We start from the raw sequence: 18,857 nt of genomic DNA on the forward strand, positions 1-18,857 counted from the left end.
CGGCTCTAAAAATGTTGATTGGCCAGTGTCCTGTGTAACAGATGGTGTCTGGGACAAGTATAAATCTCAAGACATATTGACAGAACTTCGAAAACTTTCACTACTTCAAAACCTAAACACTAGAAACAATGGGACAATATTTTCAATGCACATCCTTATTAAAGATTGGGTGAAGTTGCGAGTCATGTTAGATGTTTGTCGAGAATTCGCTGTAGAAGCAATTCTACTGATTTCTACCTTTCTCGAAAACCATCGCATCCATGAAACGACTTTAAGAACAAGGCAAGCTTTACTTTCTCACTTAGAGGTAGTCCTTTAAAACAAGAATACATAGCTCTCCAAGGTGACCTTGAAGGGACCACATTGCAAGATGCTATTTCATATTTTGGAGATTTCTGCACGAGTCAACGTCGATATAATTCGTCTGAACAGATGGCTCGACAGGACTTAAAATGGAAGAAAATGATCCTTGGCAAGCAGCACCCAATTACACTAAACTGTATGAGCAATCTTGGAGTAGTTCTAGAAAAACAGGGCAAACATAGCGAGGCTGAGCAAATACACCAACAGGCGCTTCTGCTACGAGAAAAGGTTCTTGGGAAGGAGCACCCTGATGCACAACTAAGCATGAACAATTTGGAATAACTCTAGTAAAGCAGGGTAGGTACGGTGAGGCTGAGCTGATATACCAACAAGCAGCCCAGCTTGCAGAGAATATCCTTGGTAGGGGAACCCTATCTAGCAAACATGAATAATCTTGGAATAGTTCTAGAAAAGCAGGGCAAGTACGATGAGGCTGAGTTGATGTACCGAAACTCAGGTCAGCTTGCAGAGAACTTCCTTGGCAGGGAGCACGATCAATATTATATGCACGGAAGCTTGCAAATCTACTTAAACGCCAGAACGCAGCGAGCACACAGGACATAGTTCCAACATAACCTTATCAAGTGTGGTATTACTTCAAATTCGGGCCTAAATAAAGGTGCGAGAGGCACTGCTGGTTTTACGATACGATTTGGTATGGCAAATAGGATACTGCGAGGAAACTCTGGGATGGAGTGGCAGATGAAAAAACGAGATAGTGCAGTTTTGCCACAGCGCAAAACGAAAAAGCGACAGAGCGTATATGGACAACGTGAAGCCCCCCATATCGCTACTGTTGAACAATATCCGTAGGATCCGTGGCAGTAGGTAGAGAATATAAACCGAAAATACAGTCATAAAGCAGTAGGGCCCGAAGTGATAATTTGTAATGCATGTTCTTATAATTGAAGCTATTTCACCTATTCTATTCCCAGCATCTGACAATCCTATGATGCTAAACACCGAAAACTATCAACTTAACAACGGCGACACATATGATTTGGCTACGGGCTCTATTCCTGTGCCTATTCGTGGCTCGGATCCTGAAACCCTTCTGGTTTCGGTCCGTTCCCTAGAGCTTCAGAATCGAAGCTTTTAGGATCGGAAGATCCAGTATCCGGAGGATCACGAAACTGGCTGACACAGTTTCGGTATCAGGGCCCTCATCCCTGTTTCCGGACCGAGGATTCAACAGCTATGATACGGAATGAAGTTAATGGCATATTACACCCCTACACACGAACCCCCCTTCTCAATAAACCATTCTGACAGTGCATTGATGTATGTGATGTTGATTAATTGATTGAGGCAAGAGAGCTGCTCTACGGAATCTCTACGTGTGGAGGTGCTCGCTAGTCGAGTTCACTCAACCACGTCGTACGGGCTCAATACCCAGAACCTCCAGAGTTCCTCACTGTCATACTGACATTCGTTGCACTCAGTTTGCTATCAAACTCAAGAGCAAACTTAGAAATCTCCTCCTCAAACCTACAAGTCACCATACATATCTTGGCTTATCACACCAACAACAGAAGCAATACTACTCAACGATTGCTGCAAACTCTTCTACTACATCTGTTTATGCTACATACATCACGGCATATCATTTGAACACTCATTGAACAAGTTATTAAGAAAATCTCCTCCTTAAGGGGGTGGGCCAATACTACCACATGGCATATCTCTACCAACTAGAGGCCTAGGAACATGAACGATAGCTCTAGAAGCTTCTACAACCCTCTATGATTCATTACACGTCATCGCTCCTTAGTTACCCACAAGATTGGTTAAGTTATGACATAATTTATCTATAGGTACTCTGACCTTGGACCTCCTTTTCACTTCCTATAGGCTAGGAACCCAAGAGATGGTTCTATGGGATTCTCTTACGTTCACTACATGATTAGCAAGCTAGTTGTGGGTCGCACTTGATTTCTAATACATTTACCAAGCCTGGTTAGTCATGGAAAGTCATGGAAAATGAGAGAACTACACTCCTTTGGCATAAATAGGATTGCCCTTTCCTTAAGAAAGGGCAAGCAGGCAATACAGTAAATCGACTAGCACATACTTCCCCGTCTTTTACAAGCTTCCAAGCATTCATCTTGTTACTCCTTGTTTCTGAAAAGTCAGTGAGGTGTTAACCTCTGACTTACCCCTGAGTTCCCAGACTCAACATTTGTTGCAACTTGTCTGAACAACTTCACTACATCACACACCTGATTGCTGCGTTGTGGAATAGTCTAAGCTACAACCCTTTGGCTCTGTTTCCTAAGACAGTGTGTTGTCTTAGTAAAATCATCCCTTCCTTGGGTGGCTAGATTCTCACATCTGGTGCACCCACCATTACACTCACACCCCCCAGGCCGCATAAGACGTGCCTCTGTATTGCATTGTACTATTTTACATTGTGATATTCTCGATATCTGTCATTTTGACCAAACCCAGCTGTTGAATGAAACGTGCATGCTTGACAGGAAACAATGGCTTTGTAAGACCGTCTGCAACCATATCATCTGTTGCAATGTATCCCAATTTGACCATTCCCTTTGCGACTTGCTGTCTGATGTAGTGCCAATAAACTTCAATATGCTTCGTACGTGTATGGAATTGAATAGGCTGAGTGAGTGAGATAGCTGGTTTGTTGTCTCCATGAATGACAACAGGGTGAAGGTCAGGACCGAAGTATTTAAGCTCTGTGAGCAATTGTTGAATCCAGGCAGCCTCCTTGGCAGCGTAGGTCATGGCAATATACTCAGCCTCTGTTGATGAAGTAGCGGTAAGAGTCTGTTTACCGCTTTTGTATGTTACAATGCCACCTGCAGCTTTGAAAACATATGCATGAGAGCTTGCTCTGTTGTCGGAGTTGTCTGCAAATGCGGCATCACTGTAGCCCACGAAATCAAGTCCTGGTGGACCAAATCGACCATCTTGAAATTGATCAAGGGTAAGAGTGGTTTGTGGAGCTTGAAAGCAAATTGCAAGGTCTAGAAAACTCTTAAGGTATCGCAAGACATGTAAGGCGTGATCCATATGTTGCTGGCTTGGATTGTTTGCGAATTGACAGAGCTTATGAGTTGCAAAAGCAATGTCAGCGCGTGTAGTATTTGCAGCATAGCCAAGAGCACCGATCATACTCTGGTATTCCTGACGTAAATTCTCATCTATTGAACCGGTAAAAGGCTTAAGATGAACGCCATCAGGCTGCATAGGGTGAGAAGCTCCTTTGCAGTCTTCCATATAGTACTGCTTGAGAATTTTCTGAATATAGGTCTCCTGCGAAATGTGCATGGTTTTGCGAGTGCGATCACGGGTGATTTTCATTCCGAGGTAATGGTTAAGTGGACCAAGGTCACGGAGTTCGTATTTATCGCAGAGCTGTTGCTTCATCTCTGTGACAGTTTGGAGGTTGCGGTGGATGAGTATAATATCATCAACGTAGATGATGATGATTCCACCGTGCTTATGATGTTGAAAGACACAAGGATCTGCATTAAGAGGCTGGTATCCGAGAGAAACGAGGAATGTAGTGATTTCTTGTTGCCATAAAAGAGGTGCTTGCTTAAGTCCATAAAGAGCCTTAAGAAGACGAGCAACAAGGGCACGGCCGTGTGCATCTGTAGATTGAAATCCAGGTGGAAGGCAAATGTAGATATTATCGTTGTCGATGGGACTATTAATAAAAGCACATCGAGCTGAATACATTCGAGGTCATAGATTGTAACAATGGCCATGAGGAGTTTGAAGGTGGCTGCACGTACAACAGCTGCATATGTCTCGAGATAGTCTAATCCCGGATGCTGTTTGTCACCACGGACAACAAGACGAGCTTTGCAAGAAGCTAATTTGCCTTCTGCATCGGCCTTGTATTTGAATACCCATTTCACAGGGAGAACACGTTGGTCTTTATGATGTAGAGTTTGAGTCCAAGTGTGATTTTTGACGTGTTGAGGGATCTCCTTATCCGTAGCTTGCTTCCACTGTTCACTAAAAGGATGGGCCATAGCCTCTTTCCAAGTGCGTGGTTCAAGAGGAAGATCTTGAATGTTTGGTTTATAATCCATTCCTGCAGCAAAGCAATATGCGACTGTAGGTGGAAGAATACAGAGAGCGTGTCCGTGGTTTTGACGCTTCTTTGCAAGATTATCTTTTTGTTGTTGCAAAGCTTGAGTATATTGCTGACCTTTCTCTGTCTGTTTAACTTTGCGTTTTGAGTGAGAGGAAGAGGAGACAGGTTGATCCTGAATATGGAGACAGTGTTCGTGTAAGGCAGGTTGAGGTAGATCAAGTTGTTGCTGTTGAGTAGGAGGTGGATCGATGAAAGACATGTCTTCAAATTCCTGCTCGAGAAGAGTCTGTTGACCAAGTTGTGGGAGTTGAATCTCTTGATTTGCAAGCGGAGTAGGATCTTCATGAGTAGATTCACAGTCTGATCCTTGTGGTGAAGAATCTTGAGGCGAAATCACCCCCCCATATGTTAGAGTGTGAAGATCAAGAGGAAGAACACCCCCCGAATCTACAGGGAGATCTGGATGGAAGTGGTCAGCATTAAGAGTAATATATCCAGAATCATCTTCGTCATCTGTATCCTCGCTGTCGAAAGTTGCAAGCGGGTGCACTGGATTGATTTCGATCTCATTAAATGTGACGTGAGAGGTGCGGATGACTTTGTTTTGCGTGGGGATGTAGATTCGATAAATGTGATCACCTTCGTAGCCAACGAGTTTGCCCTTCTGAGCTCAGACATGGAACTTCTGTCCTTGAACTCTCTTTTGCTTTGGTATGTAAACATAAGCTGTACAGCCAAATGTACGCCAGTGAGCAATGTTAGGGAGAATATGAGTTTGTTCGCAGAACTCAGAAAGCACTTGATGTGGTGTCTTTGTAAGGACACAGGGCACCCAGCTCACAGTAATAGCATATGAGAGTGCGAGTCGGAGGCTAAACGGATGCTATCCTATAGGTCTACTACGAAGGATACAAAAAAGATGAAGGGGAAACCCCGTTGAGTCTGTTTCCTTAACTCCCGAAACGGGCCCGACTCGGTTATCCCAACCCTAGCCCTGAACCTTCCACCGCAACAGGTCTACATCGGCCCTGAACCCTATACACTTACCGTCCCCCACTATAGTGTAACTCGCTATATGCTCCTCTACTGGTTCGAAACCCCACCGAGTCGGATTCCATGCTTGTAGTGACCGTAACAGTTCTGAGACAGGTTCTTCGAGTCGGATTCGATTCCATGCTTGTAGTGACCGTAACAGTTCTGAGACAGGTTCTTCGAGTATCTAGGTACGGAGGCATCCTTACAGTCTTTGAATTTTCGTTCTTGCGAGTAGGTGTTCTGTTCATGCTTTTGAGAGCTGTTATGAAAGCTTCTGGCCATATCTTGTATGGAAGTCCACTGCCTTGGATCATGGATCTGAGACGGACTTCCGTAGTATGGTTCGCCGTCTCGGCTTTGCCGTTCTGATATGAGTGGTATGGAGCCGATGGTTCATATTTGATTCCATACTTCTGACAAACCTCTTGAAGTTGTTGTTGTGAGAACTCTGTTCCTCCGTCAATGCGAAGTCTCTTGATGTGAGATCCCATCTGGTTGTGGTAGAAGTTGATGAACTTAATCAAAGCAGGAAAGGCATCACTCTTATTATTATAAGCTTCTCCCCATCGGTATCCTGAAAAATCATCTGTAAAAAGAATGAAGTATTTCTCTCCACGGTGTCCAGTGTTTGTAAGTGGGCCAACTGTATCACAGTGGATAAGATCTCCAACTGCAGTTGTCTTCTCTTGTGGTTGGTGAGAGATCTTCTGTTGTGCTTTTGTAAGATGGCATGTTTCACAGAACTGTTGTTCTCCAGTAAGCTTGTAGCCAAGTTGCTTTGCAAGATTATGGATGGAATCCCATCCTGCATGTGCAAGGCGTCGATGAAGGAGATTGATGTTAATGGAGATGATGGTGGGAACAACAGGTAAAGCAAGTGTACCCTGATCGATGTGTTGATCGCCAATGCCCATGACTTGTGGGCAGTAAAGCTGAAGAGTAGGATGGAATGGTGTGTACATGACTTCGATCCCTGTCCCTTAAGACGGAACGTCATAGTGTCTCCCATCCAGATGATTGCATTCTCTGTTCTAAACTGCAACACCTTGGCTGAGATGATGCTAACAGGAATGGTGGGCGCGTAGTAGACTTCTGTAATCTGACGCGTAACATGGTTGCCATCTGTATCAACAGTGACAAGTTGAACTGTTCCCTTTTGACGTGCAAAGACAGATCCATTTGCGGATTCAACTTGCAATGGGACGATATTTTGTAACGAGATGAAGGCATCTTTGTTGTTGCAAAGATGATAGCATGATCCGGTATTGACGATCCACATCTCCTTATACCATGATTGTGAAGTAGAGAGAACAAGTGAAGGTGTAGATGCAGGAGATGGAAGCATTGCCATAGTTATGATGCCTCTCTTAGAGTTCTTCTTGGCCGTCTTCTGATTGTTGTATTTCTTTACCCATTCTGCCTTTGGTGTGAATCCTGCAATTGTGCTCAACTCGGGGTGGAGATGAAAGCATTTGTCAACTGTATGGGATTTGCCACAGCATGGACACTTGTCACGTGTGTTTTGACAGTGTTGTGGTTTTGACTTTGTATGTTCCTTGTTGTGACCATTAAAGTTGACAAGGTTTCCATCATTCTTCTGCTTTGATTCATCAAGAACAGTGTTGATGCAGTCGTTGATGTCTGGCACTTTGCCATTGCGAAACTCTTGTCTCATAGTAGCAGCCCAAACAGGATAGAAGTTGGAGAGGATGTGGATAAACTGGAGAGTTCTGACGGTGTCGGTAATGTCGCATTTGGCTTCATTTGCTGCAGCCAGGAGTGATGACCATTTGTTGATAAACTTATCCAGTCCCTTGCCATCCCATGTACAGTTGATCCAGTTTGTATAGTGCACTAGCATCTGCACAGGACCTTCTGTATCATAGCGGGTTGTGATGAGGTCGAGCATCTCCTTTGCACTTTCAAGATCTTGGATTTGTGCAGTGAGTGTAGCTGGAACTGAATTGACGATGACGAGTCGAGCTTTTGCATCGTTAGCTTTCCATTTGTTGTAAGTGAGACTCTGAGCTCCGATGCGAGCCTCAATCTTTGAGTCTTTGAATTCGCCATCTTCATCGAGGTATTCTTCGAGGATGTTAGACTTTTGGGGTTGAGTTGTTGGCCTGAGACGAAGTCCCAAAGTGAGAGTGATTCGAGGTACATGCGCAAGGTTGCTCTCCAAGTCTTGTAGTTCTTGGAGCCTTCAAGTTTCGGAATCTTGGGGTCTTTCTCCATCTTGACCGTTATTTTGAGTTAGCCAATTTGATCTGGAGGAAAGGGTGGGGTTGAGGTGGTTGTTGATGTTGTTGTCGACACGCCTTGGTTGAGGTGAGATCGACGGGTTTGTTGATATGTGATAAGTTGTGAGGATACTCAAAGAGCTTTCCAATGACTTCCACAAAGTTGATTGTTGAATCAAACCAATGACTGCTTTGTTATATGGGTGCATACGCGACCCGGGCTCATAACCTGACAGTGCATTGATGTATGTGATGTTGATCAATTGATTGAGGCAAGAGAGCTGCTCTACGGAATCTCTACGTGTGGAGGTGCTCGCTAGTCGAGTTCACTCAACCACGTCGTGCGGGCTCAATACCCAGAACCTCCAGAGTTCCTCACATTCATTAACCCTCCTGTCAGATATCATATCCTTCCCCCCCTCACTCGGGACTCTCACCACCACCCCTGTTTCTAGCCACCCATCCCCCGCCTCCTCACAACACAAACGCAACAACAACACCCAATGCCACCGCCCCCCCGGCACTCCCCACCACCCTCCCCCCAATACCAGGACTCGGCGTCGGTTGCACACCCCCAGTCCCATTCGCACCTCCTCCCACTCCTCCACCGCTCCCGCGCGCTCCCCCAGCGGAAGAACCCGACACAGCAGTCAACGCAGCCGCCGAGCAGGGCGTCATCGGGGCATCAGTGCGCGTCACGACTGGGGCTGCGGGGGTGGATGATTGGCAGGTGGAGCATGTCATTGTTGACTCGGCGAGGGTCGTGAGTTGGAGGGCTATTGGGGTGGGTTAGCGGGATTGTGTCTGGGGTGTTTTTTTATGAGGGTTGGGGCATGGGAGGGGGAGATACCGGAGAGGAGGGCGGCGAGGGTGATGGGTTTCATGGTTTGGTTTGGTTGTTTGGTTGTTTGGTTGTTTGGTTGTTTAGGGCGGTTGCTGATGTGTTGAAACAGACTAGGATCACCGGCTTCACTGTTGAAATGAATACCGCAATAGCTAGAACACTGCCATATATTGAGCGAGCTAATAGTAACTGGTTACTGTCATTCCAGTATTGACTCTTTCTCTGATAGCATGGCGCGCACATTGGTAATATTAGCATCCCAGAGATATTAGTGTTCAAGTGTATTCGACTTTTTGTTGGCCTGCTCGGCATCTTGTGCATGGGTCTTTACAACTCTGAAGAGTTATCTACAATGAACTTTTCTTCAAGTACGAGGGGTGCCGTAGTGGAAACCATATTTATCACTTCTTATTGCCATGTCAGAGTAAAGTATGGATGAGAAAGTTGTATTTTTTACAATATTATAAACCGCCCGGCATGTTTGGGTTTCCGCGTATACACCCACAACGCCCCTTTTTTGGTATCTGTAGAACACACGTATGGTAAAAGTAGCGCTAGCCAATGCTTGTTTTATTTCCTCGAAACGGTGAGGAAGGATAATGACATGCCGCGATATCTGTGGCAGTCTCCCCTGTGGAATCTTTATCCGATTGTTTGCGCACCGGTGATGTGAGGCTCTGCCAGGGGACATCCCACACGAACACCAAGTTTCGATCTTGGTATTCTTGACCTGGCTTTGAATCTTCTGTCCGTGTTGGTAACACTGCAGATTCCACAATCTGAACCATTTGACGTAAGTCCGCATTGCGAATCTGCCCTCGCCGCCAGACAAGTTTCTCACCCCGCTCAATGCATATGCCCCCTCCCCCTCTGCCTCCTCGCATCCCCCCCAAACCCACCACCACCCCTTCCCATCCATCGCCCACCTCTTCCTCCCCTCCCCCCACCAAACCTCTCCCTATCCCTCTCCTCCTCCCTCTCCGCTTCCTCCCTCTTTATCCTTATCTCCTCCTCCACCTCCGCCGGATCCCTCACAACCCTCACCTTCAACTCCTCCAAGTCTCCATCCGCCTTCCACCTCGCATGCGCCCCCTCCGTACACTTCTTCCCCTCCGGACAAAACCCCGCCAAATAAAACCGACACAACTCCCTCCTCATATGCCTCCTCGCACACCTCGGCCCCAGCGGACAAAACCCCCTCTCATACCACCCACACGCCGGCAACCTGCTCTCCGGATCAACATGGAGATACAGGCACTCCTCGCCATTACTACAATACCCGTTCCTGGCGAAGAAACTGCACTCCGGCATGCGCCGCAGGTTGTACTCGTGCAGAAACTCGCAGTGCTCTCCCTTCTTGCACAGCCCGCGCAGCCAATGCTTGCACACCAGGTTATTGTAGTTCGAGCCCGTCGGCGCGGCGATGTGGCGGTCGGGACAGGACGCGCCTAGCGGGCAGTGGCCGGCGACGTAGGCTTTGCAGGGGGGGCGCGAGAGGTCGACTCCGAAGCGGTAGGTGCGGAGGAGGAAGGGGGAGAAGGCGAATGTGTAGGGCGCGGTGGGCGGGGTGGCGAGGTCGGGGGAGGGCGCTGCTGCGGCCATTGTGGATGTGGATGAGAGCTGGAGAGGTGATCGGTATGGATTGTGTTGGAGAGAAAACGCGTCGTCTTATTGCGCTCTCTTAGGCCTGGCGCGGTCGAGGATGTGATGGCGTGGCGCAAAGCTCAGGGTATGAAGGTGTGTGTGACTAATAGCTTGATAGGTGCAATCGAGGCGAATCAGCGTTCTGGGGACTTGTGGCGTCCGTGAGAGTGCGGGGTACGCAGGCGGTGTAAATCTTGTGTATCGGGGAAGCTGCGTGGAGGGTGAGATGATATCTGCTTTTTCAATCGATCGTTGGTTGGAGCTCACGAGGCTGCAGCCTGCTGGGTGTTATTGTGCTTACAAATCAGGTATGGCGTTCAATAAGTGTGAGCACGTGACTCAAGTTGATATGCGGGGCGTCGTGCATGTGCATTAGCAGTTTCTTGTAGTGAGAACTGAGTTCGGATACGCCGGTGTTGAAGTTCATGGACAGCGTCGGACGCCGTACTTTCGTATAGAGGAGTGAGACACGGATGGGGGTCAAGATTGGCTGCGCCAGAGTCGTGGGAATTGCGAGGCGCGAAGGATTCCAGCCGAGGAGTTCTCATGCGGCCAGCTTCACCCGGTCTCGAAGCCATGTCCTCAGCAGCCGCCACCTGAAGCCTTGAAGCTGCTGAGGAGAGTAATTATTGCCGGCCCAACAGCTACAGCCGTATACTTTGTTGTACCGTCCCAGCTAGTATTCGGCATGGGCCGTTGCCATAGTGCTATCTTCTGAGATATACAATATTGTGTCTGAAGCCTGTGTCTGAAGCCTGTGTCTGAAGCTTGTGTCTGAAGCCTGTGTCTGAAGCCTGTGTCCAAAGCCTGTGACTCCAGAGGCCGAAGAAGCCCTTCACTCTCTTCTCTCATCCTGCACAGAATGATGATGCTTGCATCCTCCTCGCTGCCCTGCTCCTGATCTTGATTCTCACGCGAGCATACAAAGGTCTTGTGGCACGCCGCCAGTCCTCGCCATAGACCATAGATACCCCCCGCTCGCCACAAACGTGTCCCCCCAGCGTTGCCTTATCAACATTTCCCACGAGGCTGTTCCTCCGGGCCTCATCATGCAAGACGCTGCCATTGTCAGCCTACCTGGGCCGGCTCACCCAACTTCTCTTTTTTATTTACTGGCCAGCCTCATCTCATACCGCCCTTCCAATGTTCTCAGCCCGGGGGGTCAGCATGCAAACCTCGTCCAAATAGGCAGCGCTCCTTCTCAGATCGCTCCATGGGAGGAATGCGGCTGGCTGGCCACACTCCCTTGGCTGTGCCGATTGAGTATATTGCCCCAAGGTTGTGTCCCGATCAGCTCAGATGGTCTGCACCCGGCCCTCTTACGCCCTCCCAGAGCCATATCAGCCTGGCCTTGCCCAATCATCCTCGCCCACAATTTCTTCTCCCCTGCATCTTCAAGTGGAGTAAGCGCTGACTTTTCCATTGAGCGTTCAACAGCACATAAGGCTGTCTTTTACTGAACAGTCATAGCATACCATAACGATCCATCAACAAGTTCACATGTTTAAGGCAATTGGCCGGTCACTCTCGCCCAAGTTATTCGCCTGGGAGACTGGAATTCGCGGTTTGAAGGAGAGAATACCCCGTACCAGTACTCTCCACTCTGGCTTTCCGTCCAATTAAGGGGACCTGGAAATTACCAGCAGACCAAGAAAGGCTTATATACACCTTCGATACGTACCCAAACTTTTTCTCAGGACGAAACGATATACCACCTCTCGCAGATGCCAAGGACCCCCCCTATTCCATATGGACGGAAGCCACCAGAGCCACCAGAGCCACCACGAAGGCCGTCTATGGCTGACACCGCCGAAATAATGTCTGTCAATGCCGTCTACTACCCGAATTACCGTGCCTATCGTGGAGAGACGCCAGCGACTCTGAACTACAAGTGCATCAGTCATGTCTACTACGCTTATGCGCATGTCAACGCCGACGGTTTCGTCTTTGCAAGTACTCCGGATATATACAGTCCTGGCTTGCGTGCTAATTCCTGCCCCAGTTGAGCGACGAGTTGGCGGATGGGACGATGGAGGTCGATGGCGTGAACGGCTGTCTGGGGTCGTTCAGGGTTCTGAAGGACAAGTTTCCTCACCTGAAGGTGCTCTTGTCGATTGGTGGTGTCGACTCTAGCCAAAGCTTCAGGATCCTGTCAGAAACGGCAGCGAGAAGAGACAATTTCGCCAAGTCAGCGAATCTGCTTGTTCGGGAGGCGCGGCTCGATGGAATCGACAGTATGTTCCCAAGCAACTACTATGAGCTACGTCCTAACGTGAACTTTAGTCGACTGGCAGCATCCAGACGATGCACAGCAGGGAAGCAATTTCCTCTCTCTCCTGGCAACCGTTCGGCTCTATCTTCCATCAGAGGATTTCATGGTAGTCGTGCCACTCCCTACCAACAGCTGGGCCCTACAGCACATCGACCTGCCCAAGATTGAAGAATACGTCGACCTGGTCAACCTCACGGCTTATGACTTCTCGGGCCCCTGGCGCCCCACGGCGGGCCACCACGCACAGCTTTACCGCGCGCAGGAGGGCGAGAACTCTGGCTCCGCGGCCGTCGAGTACATCCTTGCCACCGGCTTTCCAGCGAAGAAGATCCTCTTGGGCATCCCCGTGTACGGACGCTCGTTCATCGGCGCAGCGGCCCCAGGAGACCATTACCACAGCAACGGCGGCGAGGATGGCATTTTCGAGTACAAATCCCTACCGCGCCCAGGCACGCAGGAGGTCGTCGATACAGAGCGCTGCGCAGCGGTGTGTGTCGGTGGGGACGGTGGCTTTGTCACTTACGACAGCCCCGAGACGGTGGCTATGAAAGGGCGCTATTGCAAAGAGCAGGGCCTTGGTGTTGGTTCACCTTACTTCTTCCTCCTCTGGCGGTGTGGCAGTCGCATTGCACGGTTACTGATGTGTTGGCAGGGCCTCTTTTACTGGACTGGGACGGCGGATATCACGAATGGCCCACGCAGCTTGGTTGAGTCCGGCTTTCGAGCGCTGCATGGTTCGTGATGATGGGGTCTTGGGGATCGCTCTGATAGCCCCTCGTACTCTTGAGGGGACTAGTGGAGACGTGGAATTGGGTTTGGCGGTTTGGGCCGGTGATGATGGGATCGGACTCGTATCGGGAGCGTGTGTGTGGGAGCGTGTGTGTGGGAGCGTGTGTGTGGGGGCGAGGAAAGGGGTTGGTAACGAAAGACTGACTGGTGTTGAGGGGTTATAATCCGGGTTGAAGGCGTGCTTACTCGCTCGGTTACATTACTGTACCAGCCTAAAGAGTACGATTGTGTTGGTTTTCTCATAGTTGCAGAAATTAGATGGACGCAGTACCAATACAGAACAGATCAAGCTTATCTCACTCACCGTTCCTACTCTTTACCTCTCCTTCCTCATCTTGCAACAAAATCATCACATCTCAACATCCGCCCCACCACACCACCACCCACCACCACCACCACCCACCACCCCACCACCACACCACCCACCACACCACCCACCACACCACCCACCACACCACCCACCACACCACCCACCACACCACCCACCACACCACCCACCACACCACCCACCACACCACCCACCACACCACCCACCACACCACCCACCACACCACCCACCACACCACCCACCACACCACCCACCACACCACCCCACCACACTAATTGACCCGAGGAACCCAGCAACCTTCTCAGACCCGCCCAGCACCCCTGCCCCAAGCGGGTCCACTGTCCATCATCCACAACGCTGTAACGCCGGTCTCCGCCGCTACCGCGCGTCCGTCCACCACCACGCCTCGACCCCCATCTCCCGTCCTGCGCTGCGGACGAATAGAATACCAGGCCTGTAATTCACATCATCAACGGCCAGCCAGTCAATATCACCGCGCATCACACGCCCGCGCCCATCACGCCTCTTCCGTCACCGTGGCGATGGCGGTGGGAGCGCGGTGGTGTGGGAAGGGGAAGGGGAAGGGGATGGGATGGGATGGGATGGGATGGGATGGGATGGGATGGGATGGGATGGGATGGGATGGGATGGGATGGGATGGGATGGGATGGGATGGGATGGGATGGGATGGGATGGGATGGGATGGGATGGGATGGGATGGGATGGGATGGGATGGGATGGGGATGGGATGGGATGGGATGGGATGGGATGGGATGGGGGGATGGTTTGGCCGTTTGGGGGATTATGCAGTACGAGACAAGATGGTTAATATTGAGATGCTCCTTCTTAATTTAATCTGTGTTTGGAGGGGTTCGCGGGGAGGTGGTAGGGATTTGGGGGGGATGTAGGATAGGGGTGTGGTGGTGGGGTTCGCGGGGGTTCGCGGGTTTTCTGGGACGGGTGGGTGGGATGGTGGGATGGGATGCATGGTGGGGTTAAAAAAAATGACAACTGAGAGATTCGAACTCTCGCTCTTTCGAACTAGTAGTCACATGATGACCTGAAACTAGCGCCTTAACCGCTCGGCCAAGTTGCCAATAAGATTTACCAGGCTCGTTCAGCTTAACTCCTCACTAATGAGCAAAGTAGCAAAAGAGAAAAAAAAAATGACAACTGAGAGATTCGAACTCTCGCTCTTTCGAACTAGTAAGTCACATGATAACCTGAAACTAGCGCCTTAACCGCTCGGCCAAGTTGCCTGTTTAATTAGAATAGGGAGTGATAATCGGCACTAATAACACTGCTCGAGGTGCGTGGTTGTAGTGTGTCCACTATTCGTCCTCTTTGGGCTTCGATAGTATATATGTTATTTATAGAATTTAGTAGCTTTTTATTTCATTAGTTTACCATATTTAACGAGCAAACGGCAAACTGGCTGCTGTTTTCAGCAGGTTTAGTCGCTGTTTTCCGCACCCGACTTGCCAAAATCGGCGCTGCTCTAACGCTCGTGTACCTGATGGCCAAGGTGGCACGACCTGGGCTCTAGCCGACTGCTGCAAGAAGCTAGGAAAGAACGACACATCGCGACGCGACCCATCTCCCAACAACAACAAAACAACAACATAACAACAATATCAGAACCATCACCAAAATCATCACCAAAATCATCACCAAAATCATCAGGATCTCACAATGGCAGCCCAACAATCGCCTAACCTTCCAAACCTTCCAAACCTTCCACTGATTGGTTAAGCTTTGGATACATTCAAGGCTGAAGTCGTCAAGGTCGCAAACTTGCCAGCCTGGAACGAAGGCGTCACCATTATGACGCGACTAGACCAGCTCATGACGCGAATGGACCAGCGTTTCGAGCAGATGAACCAGCGTTTCGAGCAGGTGGACCAGCGTTTCGAGCAGGTCAACCAGCATCTCACAGCCATGAATGCTGGCATGCAAACCCTTACGGCGCGTCTTAATGCCACACAGCACAACACCAATGCCCAGTTCGCAAATTACACAGCCCACAGTGACACCTCCCCGCTGGTTCCACTCCAGCACTACATTACTGGCGAAGATATCCCCGGTTTCCCTGCTACGACTGGAGACATTGGTCTTCTAAATTGTAAGTCTATCCCCAACCCCAAAGCGAGCCATTTCAACTGATATTTTATACAGGCCAAATGGTCGACACCCTCATTGAAGCCCTAGGCGGATCCACTGAAGACACGCTCGAGAAGAAGAAATTGAGACTTCGTCGTTTGGTTGGGGTGGTTTCTGTCCCATTTGCTTAAACGTCCTAGGCGAACACTTAACACCGACACCAACGACCTCGGTCGTATTGTTTTGATTTTAAGGCGTGTGGGCAGAGGAAGACAAGGCGTCATGGCGGGCATGGGAAGGCAGGGCATTATTACGGGCATAGGAAGGCAAGGCATCATAGCGGAGTTATTATGGCGGGCACTTTACTTTCAAGGCGTGTAGACAGAGGAAGGCAAGGCATCACGGCTGGCGCACAGCACTTCTTCGAAACTATGACATCAAAACTATGATGGGATTGATGCAAATGATGTGATTGATATGAGCGATGTGAATAATGTAAATAGTATAAGGGCAAAAGAACTTAATACCATGCATCACCCTTATAAAGAACTCGATACCTAGTAGATAGCGAGCCCGTGCGCACACGCCTTGCCTAATGTGGCGGTCGCGGTTTCCTGATGCGGGCTTGCCGTCTAGTCTTTTACTCCATTTAACGATGTGACGGCTAGGAGGCGCTGAAAAGGTGCAAGGATCTTCAAATGAACAGGGCAGTACGAGGTCACGTTCTCAATCACATACGCGTAGTAGATCCTGTAGATTACGAAGACTGAACGCTGACCTTCCTCCGAAGGTCCGCGTTCCTACTATATACTACAGCCTGACGTGTTCTTCGGCCTGACGATCTTCTGTCTTGGCACAGTAGCTCACGTGCTATACCTCCGCACCTGATACGCTTGTGACAAAAGGGCAGCTTTTGTTGTAATATGTCACATGATCTCAGCACCACTTCCCCGCAATTTCAGGCAGCAATAGATAGACAGGAATACACACGCATATTACTCAACAGCTTTCGTCGCTGTTTTACGCAGCTCGCTTGCCCACTTTTCAATACTCCCACACCCCAAACTTAATCGCCGCACACCTATTTGTGCCTCAAACACAACCACTGGAACAGCTCGTCCACCACATCCCACCTGGCCCTATATACTTATTCTTAAGGTTAATTAATATAATTTGTTGTTATAGGATTTAATTGTTCATGTTTGTAAGGATGCCTCCTTACCTAGATACTCGAAGAACCTGTCTCAGAACTGTTATGGTCACTACAAGCATGGAATCCGACTCGGTGTGGTTTCGAACCAGTAGAGGAGCACATAGCGAGTTACACTATAGTGAGGGATGGTAAGGGTGTAGGGTTCAGGGTCGATGCTGACCTGTTGCGGTGGAAGGATCAGGGCTAGGGTTGGGGTAACCGAGTCGGGCCCGTTTCGGGTACTCAAGGAAACAGACTCAACGGGGTTCCCCCTTCATCTTTTTTGTATCCTTCGTAGTAGACCTATAGGATAGCATCCGTTTAGCCTCCGGCTCGCACTCTCATATGCTATTACTGTGAGCTGGGTGCCCTGTGTCCTTACAATGTTCTTAATTTATTATAGTTCTGTCTAAATTCATGATCGGCTAATACTTATTGTCTAGTACTGTACTAGCTGAGTCATGCTACAGCCTAGCCCCGCTAGCCCTATAACCATGATGCTATGTTACTATAGCCGTAACACTATCTATAACTGCTAAAATGGGGAATCACTCACTTGTAGGGTTGATGGGCACCTACTAGCTGTGTAGAATCAGGTCACTTTGCTAAAGATGTGAACTGATATGGATCTTGATTAGGGGAGTTAGATCAAAAATTAGAAACAATGACGCTAGATACCCCTGCCTCCTCCCTATCTAATTAATCCTTCTGTCTACCTAATCAAGGGATTGTCATACTGACATTCGTTGCACTCAGTTTGCTATCAAACTCAAGAGCAAACTTAGAAATCTCCTCCTCAAACCTACAAGTCACCATACATATCTTGGCTTATCACACCAACAACAGAAGCAATACTACTCAACGATTGCTGCAAACTCTTCTACTACATCTGTTTATGCTACATACATCACGGCATATCATTTGGACACTTATTGAACAACTTATTAAGAAAATCTCCTCCTTAATTGGGTGGGCCAATACTACCACATGGCATATCTCTACCAACTAGAGGCTAGGAACATGAACGATAGCTCTAGAAGCTTCTACAACCCTCTATGATTCATTACACGTCATCGCTCCTTAGTTACCCACAAGATTGGTTAAGTTATGACATAATTTATCTATAGGTACTCTGACCTTGGACCTCCTTTTCACTTCCTATAGGCTAGGAACCCAAGAGATGGTTCTATGGGATTCTCTTACGTTACTACATGATTAGCAAGCTAGTTGTGGGTCGCACTTGATTTCTAATACATTTACCAAGCCTGGTTAGTCATGGAAAGTCATGGAAAATGAGAGAACTACACTCCTTTGGCATAAATAGGATTGCCCTTTCCTTAAGAAAGGGCAAGCAGACAATACAGTAAATCGACTATCACATACTTCCACGTCTTTTACAAGCTTCCAAGCATTCATCTTGTTACTCCTTGTTTCTGAAAAGTCAGTGAGGTGTTAACCTCTGACTTACCCCTGAGTTCCCAGACTCAACATTTGTTGCAACTTGTCTAAACCACTTCACTACATCACACACCTGATTGCTGCGTTGTGGAATAGTCTAAGCTACAACCCTTTGGCTCTGTTTCCTAAGACAGTGTGTTGTCTTAGTAAAATCATCCCTTCCTTGGGTGGCTAGATTCTCACATCTGGTGCACCCACCATTACAGGGATGCCATAACACTCCTAGGTAATTCCATCTAGTTGTAGGACTATGAGACAGTTCTGTGAAATTTCTCTATGTGGCTTTGAAAATGCATCTAATGCTCAAGCCGGACGTTAGAGACTCGACACTCTATAGACTCGTTAACTCCAAGTCTTCTAACATGCTTTCTTATAAAGTGCCTTGTTAGGCAGTAAGGACTTGAGAACAAGGCAACCCTCTCCTAAATCGTTAGGTTTAGGTTCCTAAGATATGTAATGCATATAGTAGGCCTCTTGTCCATTATGACTGACGATATTGCACGTCTAAGCATGATGCCTGTGT

At 48.5% G+C, this 18,857-nt stretch overlaps 3 protein-coding genes and 2 non-coding genes across 5 annotated transcripts; 2 read left to right on the forward strand and 3 right to left on the reverse strand.

The window, feature by feature from the left end:
- Nucleotides 1-9,397: 9,397 nt before the first annotated feature.
- YTH1 (RNA-binding component of cleavage and polyadenylation factor) lies at nt 9,398-10,948 on the reverse strand (the record flags this gene model as incomplete). Its single annotated transcript, XM_024470093.1, has 1 exon — nt 9,398-10,948. Exon 1 carries the CDS (start codon nt 10,151-10,153, stop codon nt 9,398-9,400), a length of 756 nt encoding a protein of 251 aa, XP_024323610.1. The 5' UTR covers nt 10,154-10,948.
- VC83_06494 (uncharacterized protein) lies at nt 10,926-13,372 on the forward strand. Its single transcript, XM_024470094.1, has 5 exons — nt 10,926-11,598; nt 11,666-12,144; nt 12,198-12,429; nt 12,479-13,047; nt 13,120-13,372. The coding sequence occupies exons 2-5, from the start codon at nt 11,920-11,922 to the stop codon at nt 13,207-13,209; spliced, it is 1,116 nt and encodes a 371-aa protein (XP_024323605.1). The 5' UTR covers nt 10,926-11,598; nt 11,666-11,919; the 3' UTR covers nt 13,210-13,372.
- A 1,216-nt stretch (nt 13,373-14,588) lies between these two features.
- VC83_06495 lies at nt 14,589-14,680 on the reverse strand (the record flags this gene model as incomplete). Its single annotated transcript has 1 exon — nt 14,589-14,680. It is a non-coding gene; the product is annotated as a tRNA-Leu (tRNA).
- A 70-nt stretch (nt 14,681-14,750) lies between these two features.
- VC83_06496 lies at nt 14,751-14,843 on the reverse strand (the record flags this gene model as incomplete). The annotated part of the gene is made up of 1 exon: nt 14,751-14,843. It is a non-coding gene; the product is annotated as a tRNA-Leu (tRNA).
- Nucleotides 14,844-15,408: 565 nt separating this feature from the next.
- Nucleotides 15,409-15,875, forward strand: VC83_06497 (uncharacterized protein; the record flags this gene model as incomplete). Its single annotated transcript, XM_024470095.1, has 2 exons — nt 15,409-15,706; nt 15,760-15,875. The coding sequence occupies 2 exons, from the start codon at nt 15,409-15,411 to the stop codon at nt 15,873-15,875; spliced, it is 414 nt and encodes a 137-aa protein (XP_024323606.1).
- Nucleotides 15,876-18,857: the final 2,982 nt, after the last annotated feature.

This window comes from Pseudogymnoascus destructans (assembly GCF_001641265.1).
Source record: "Pseudogymnoascus destructans isolate 20631-21 unplaced genomic scaffold scaffold_12, whole genome shotgun sequence".
Taxonomy (NCBI): Eukaryota; Fungi; Ascomycota; class Leotiomycetes; order Thelebolales; family Thelebolaceae; genus Pseudogymnoascus; species Pseudogymnoascus destructans.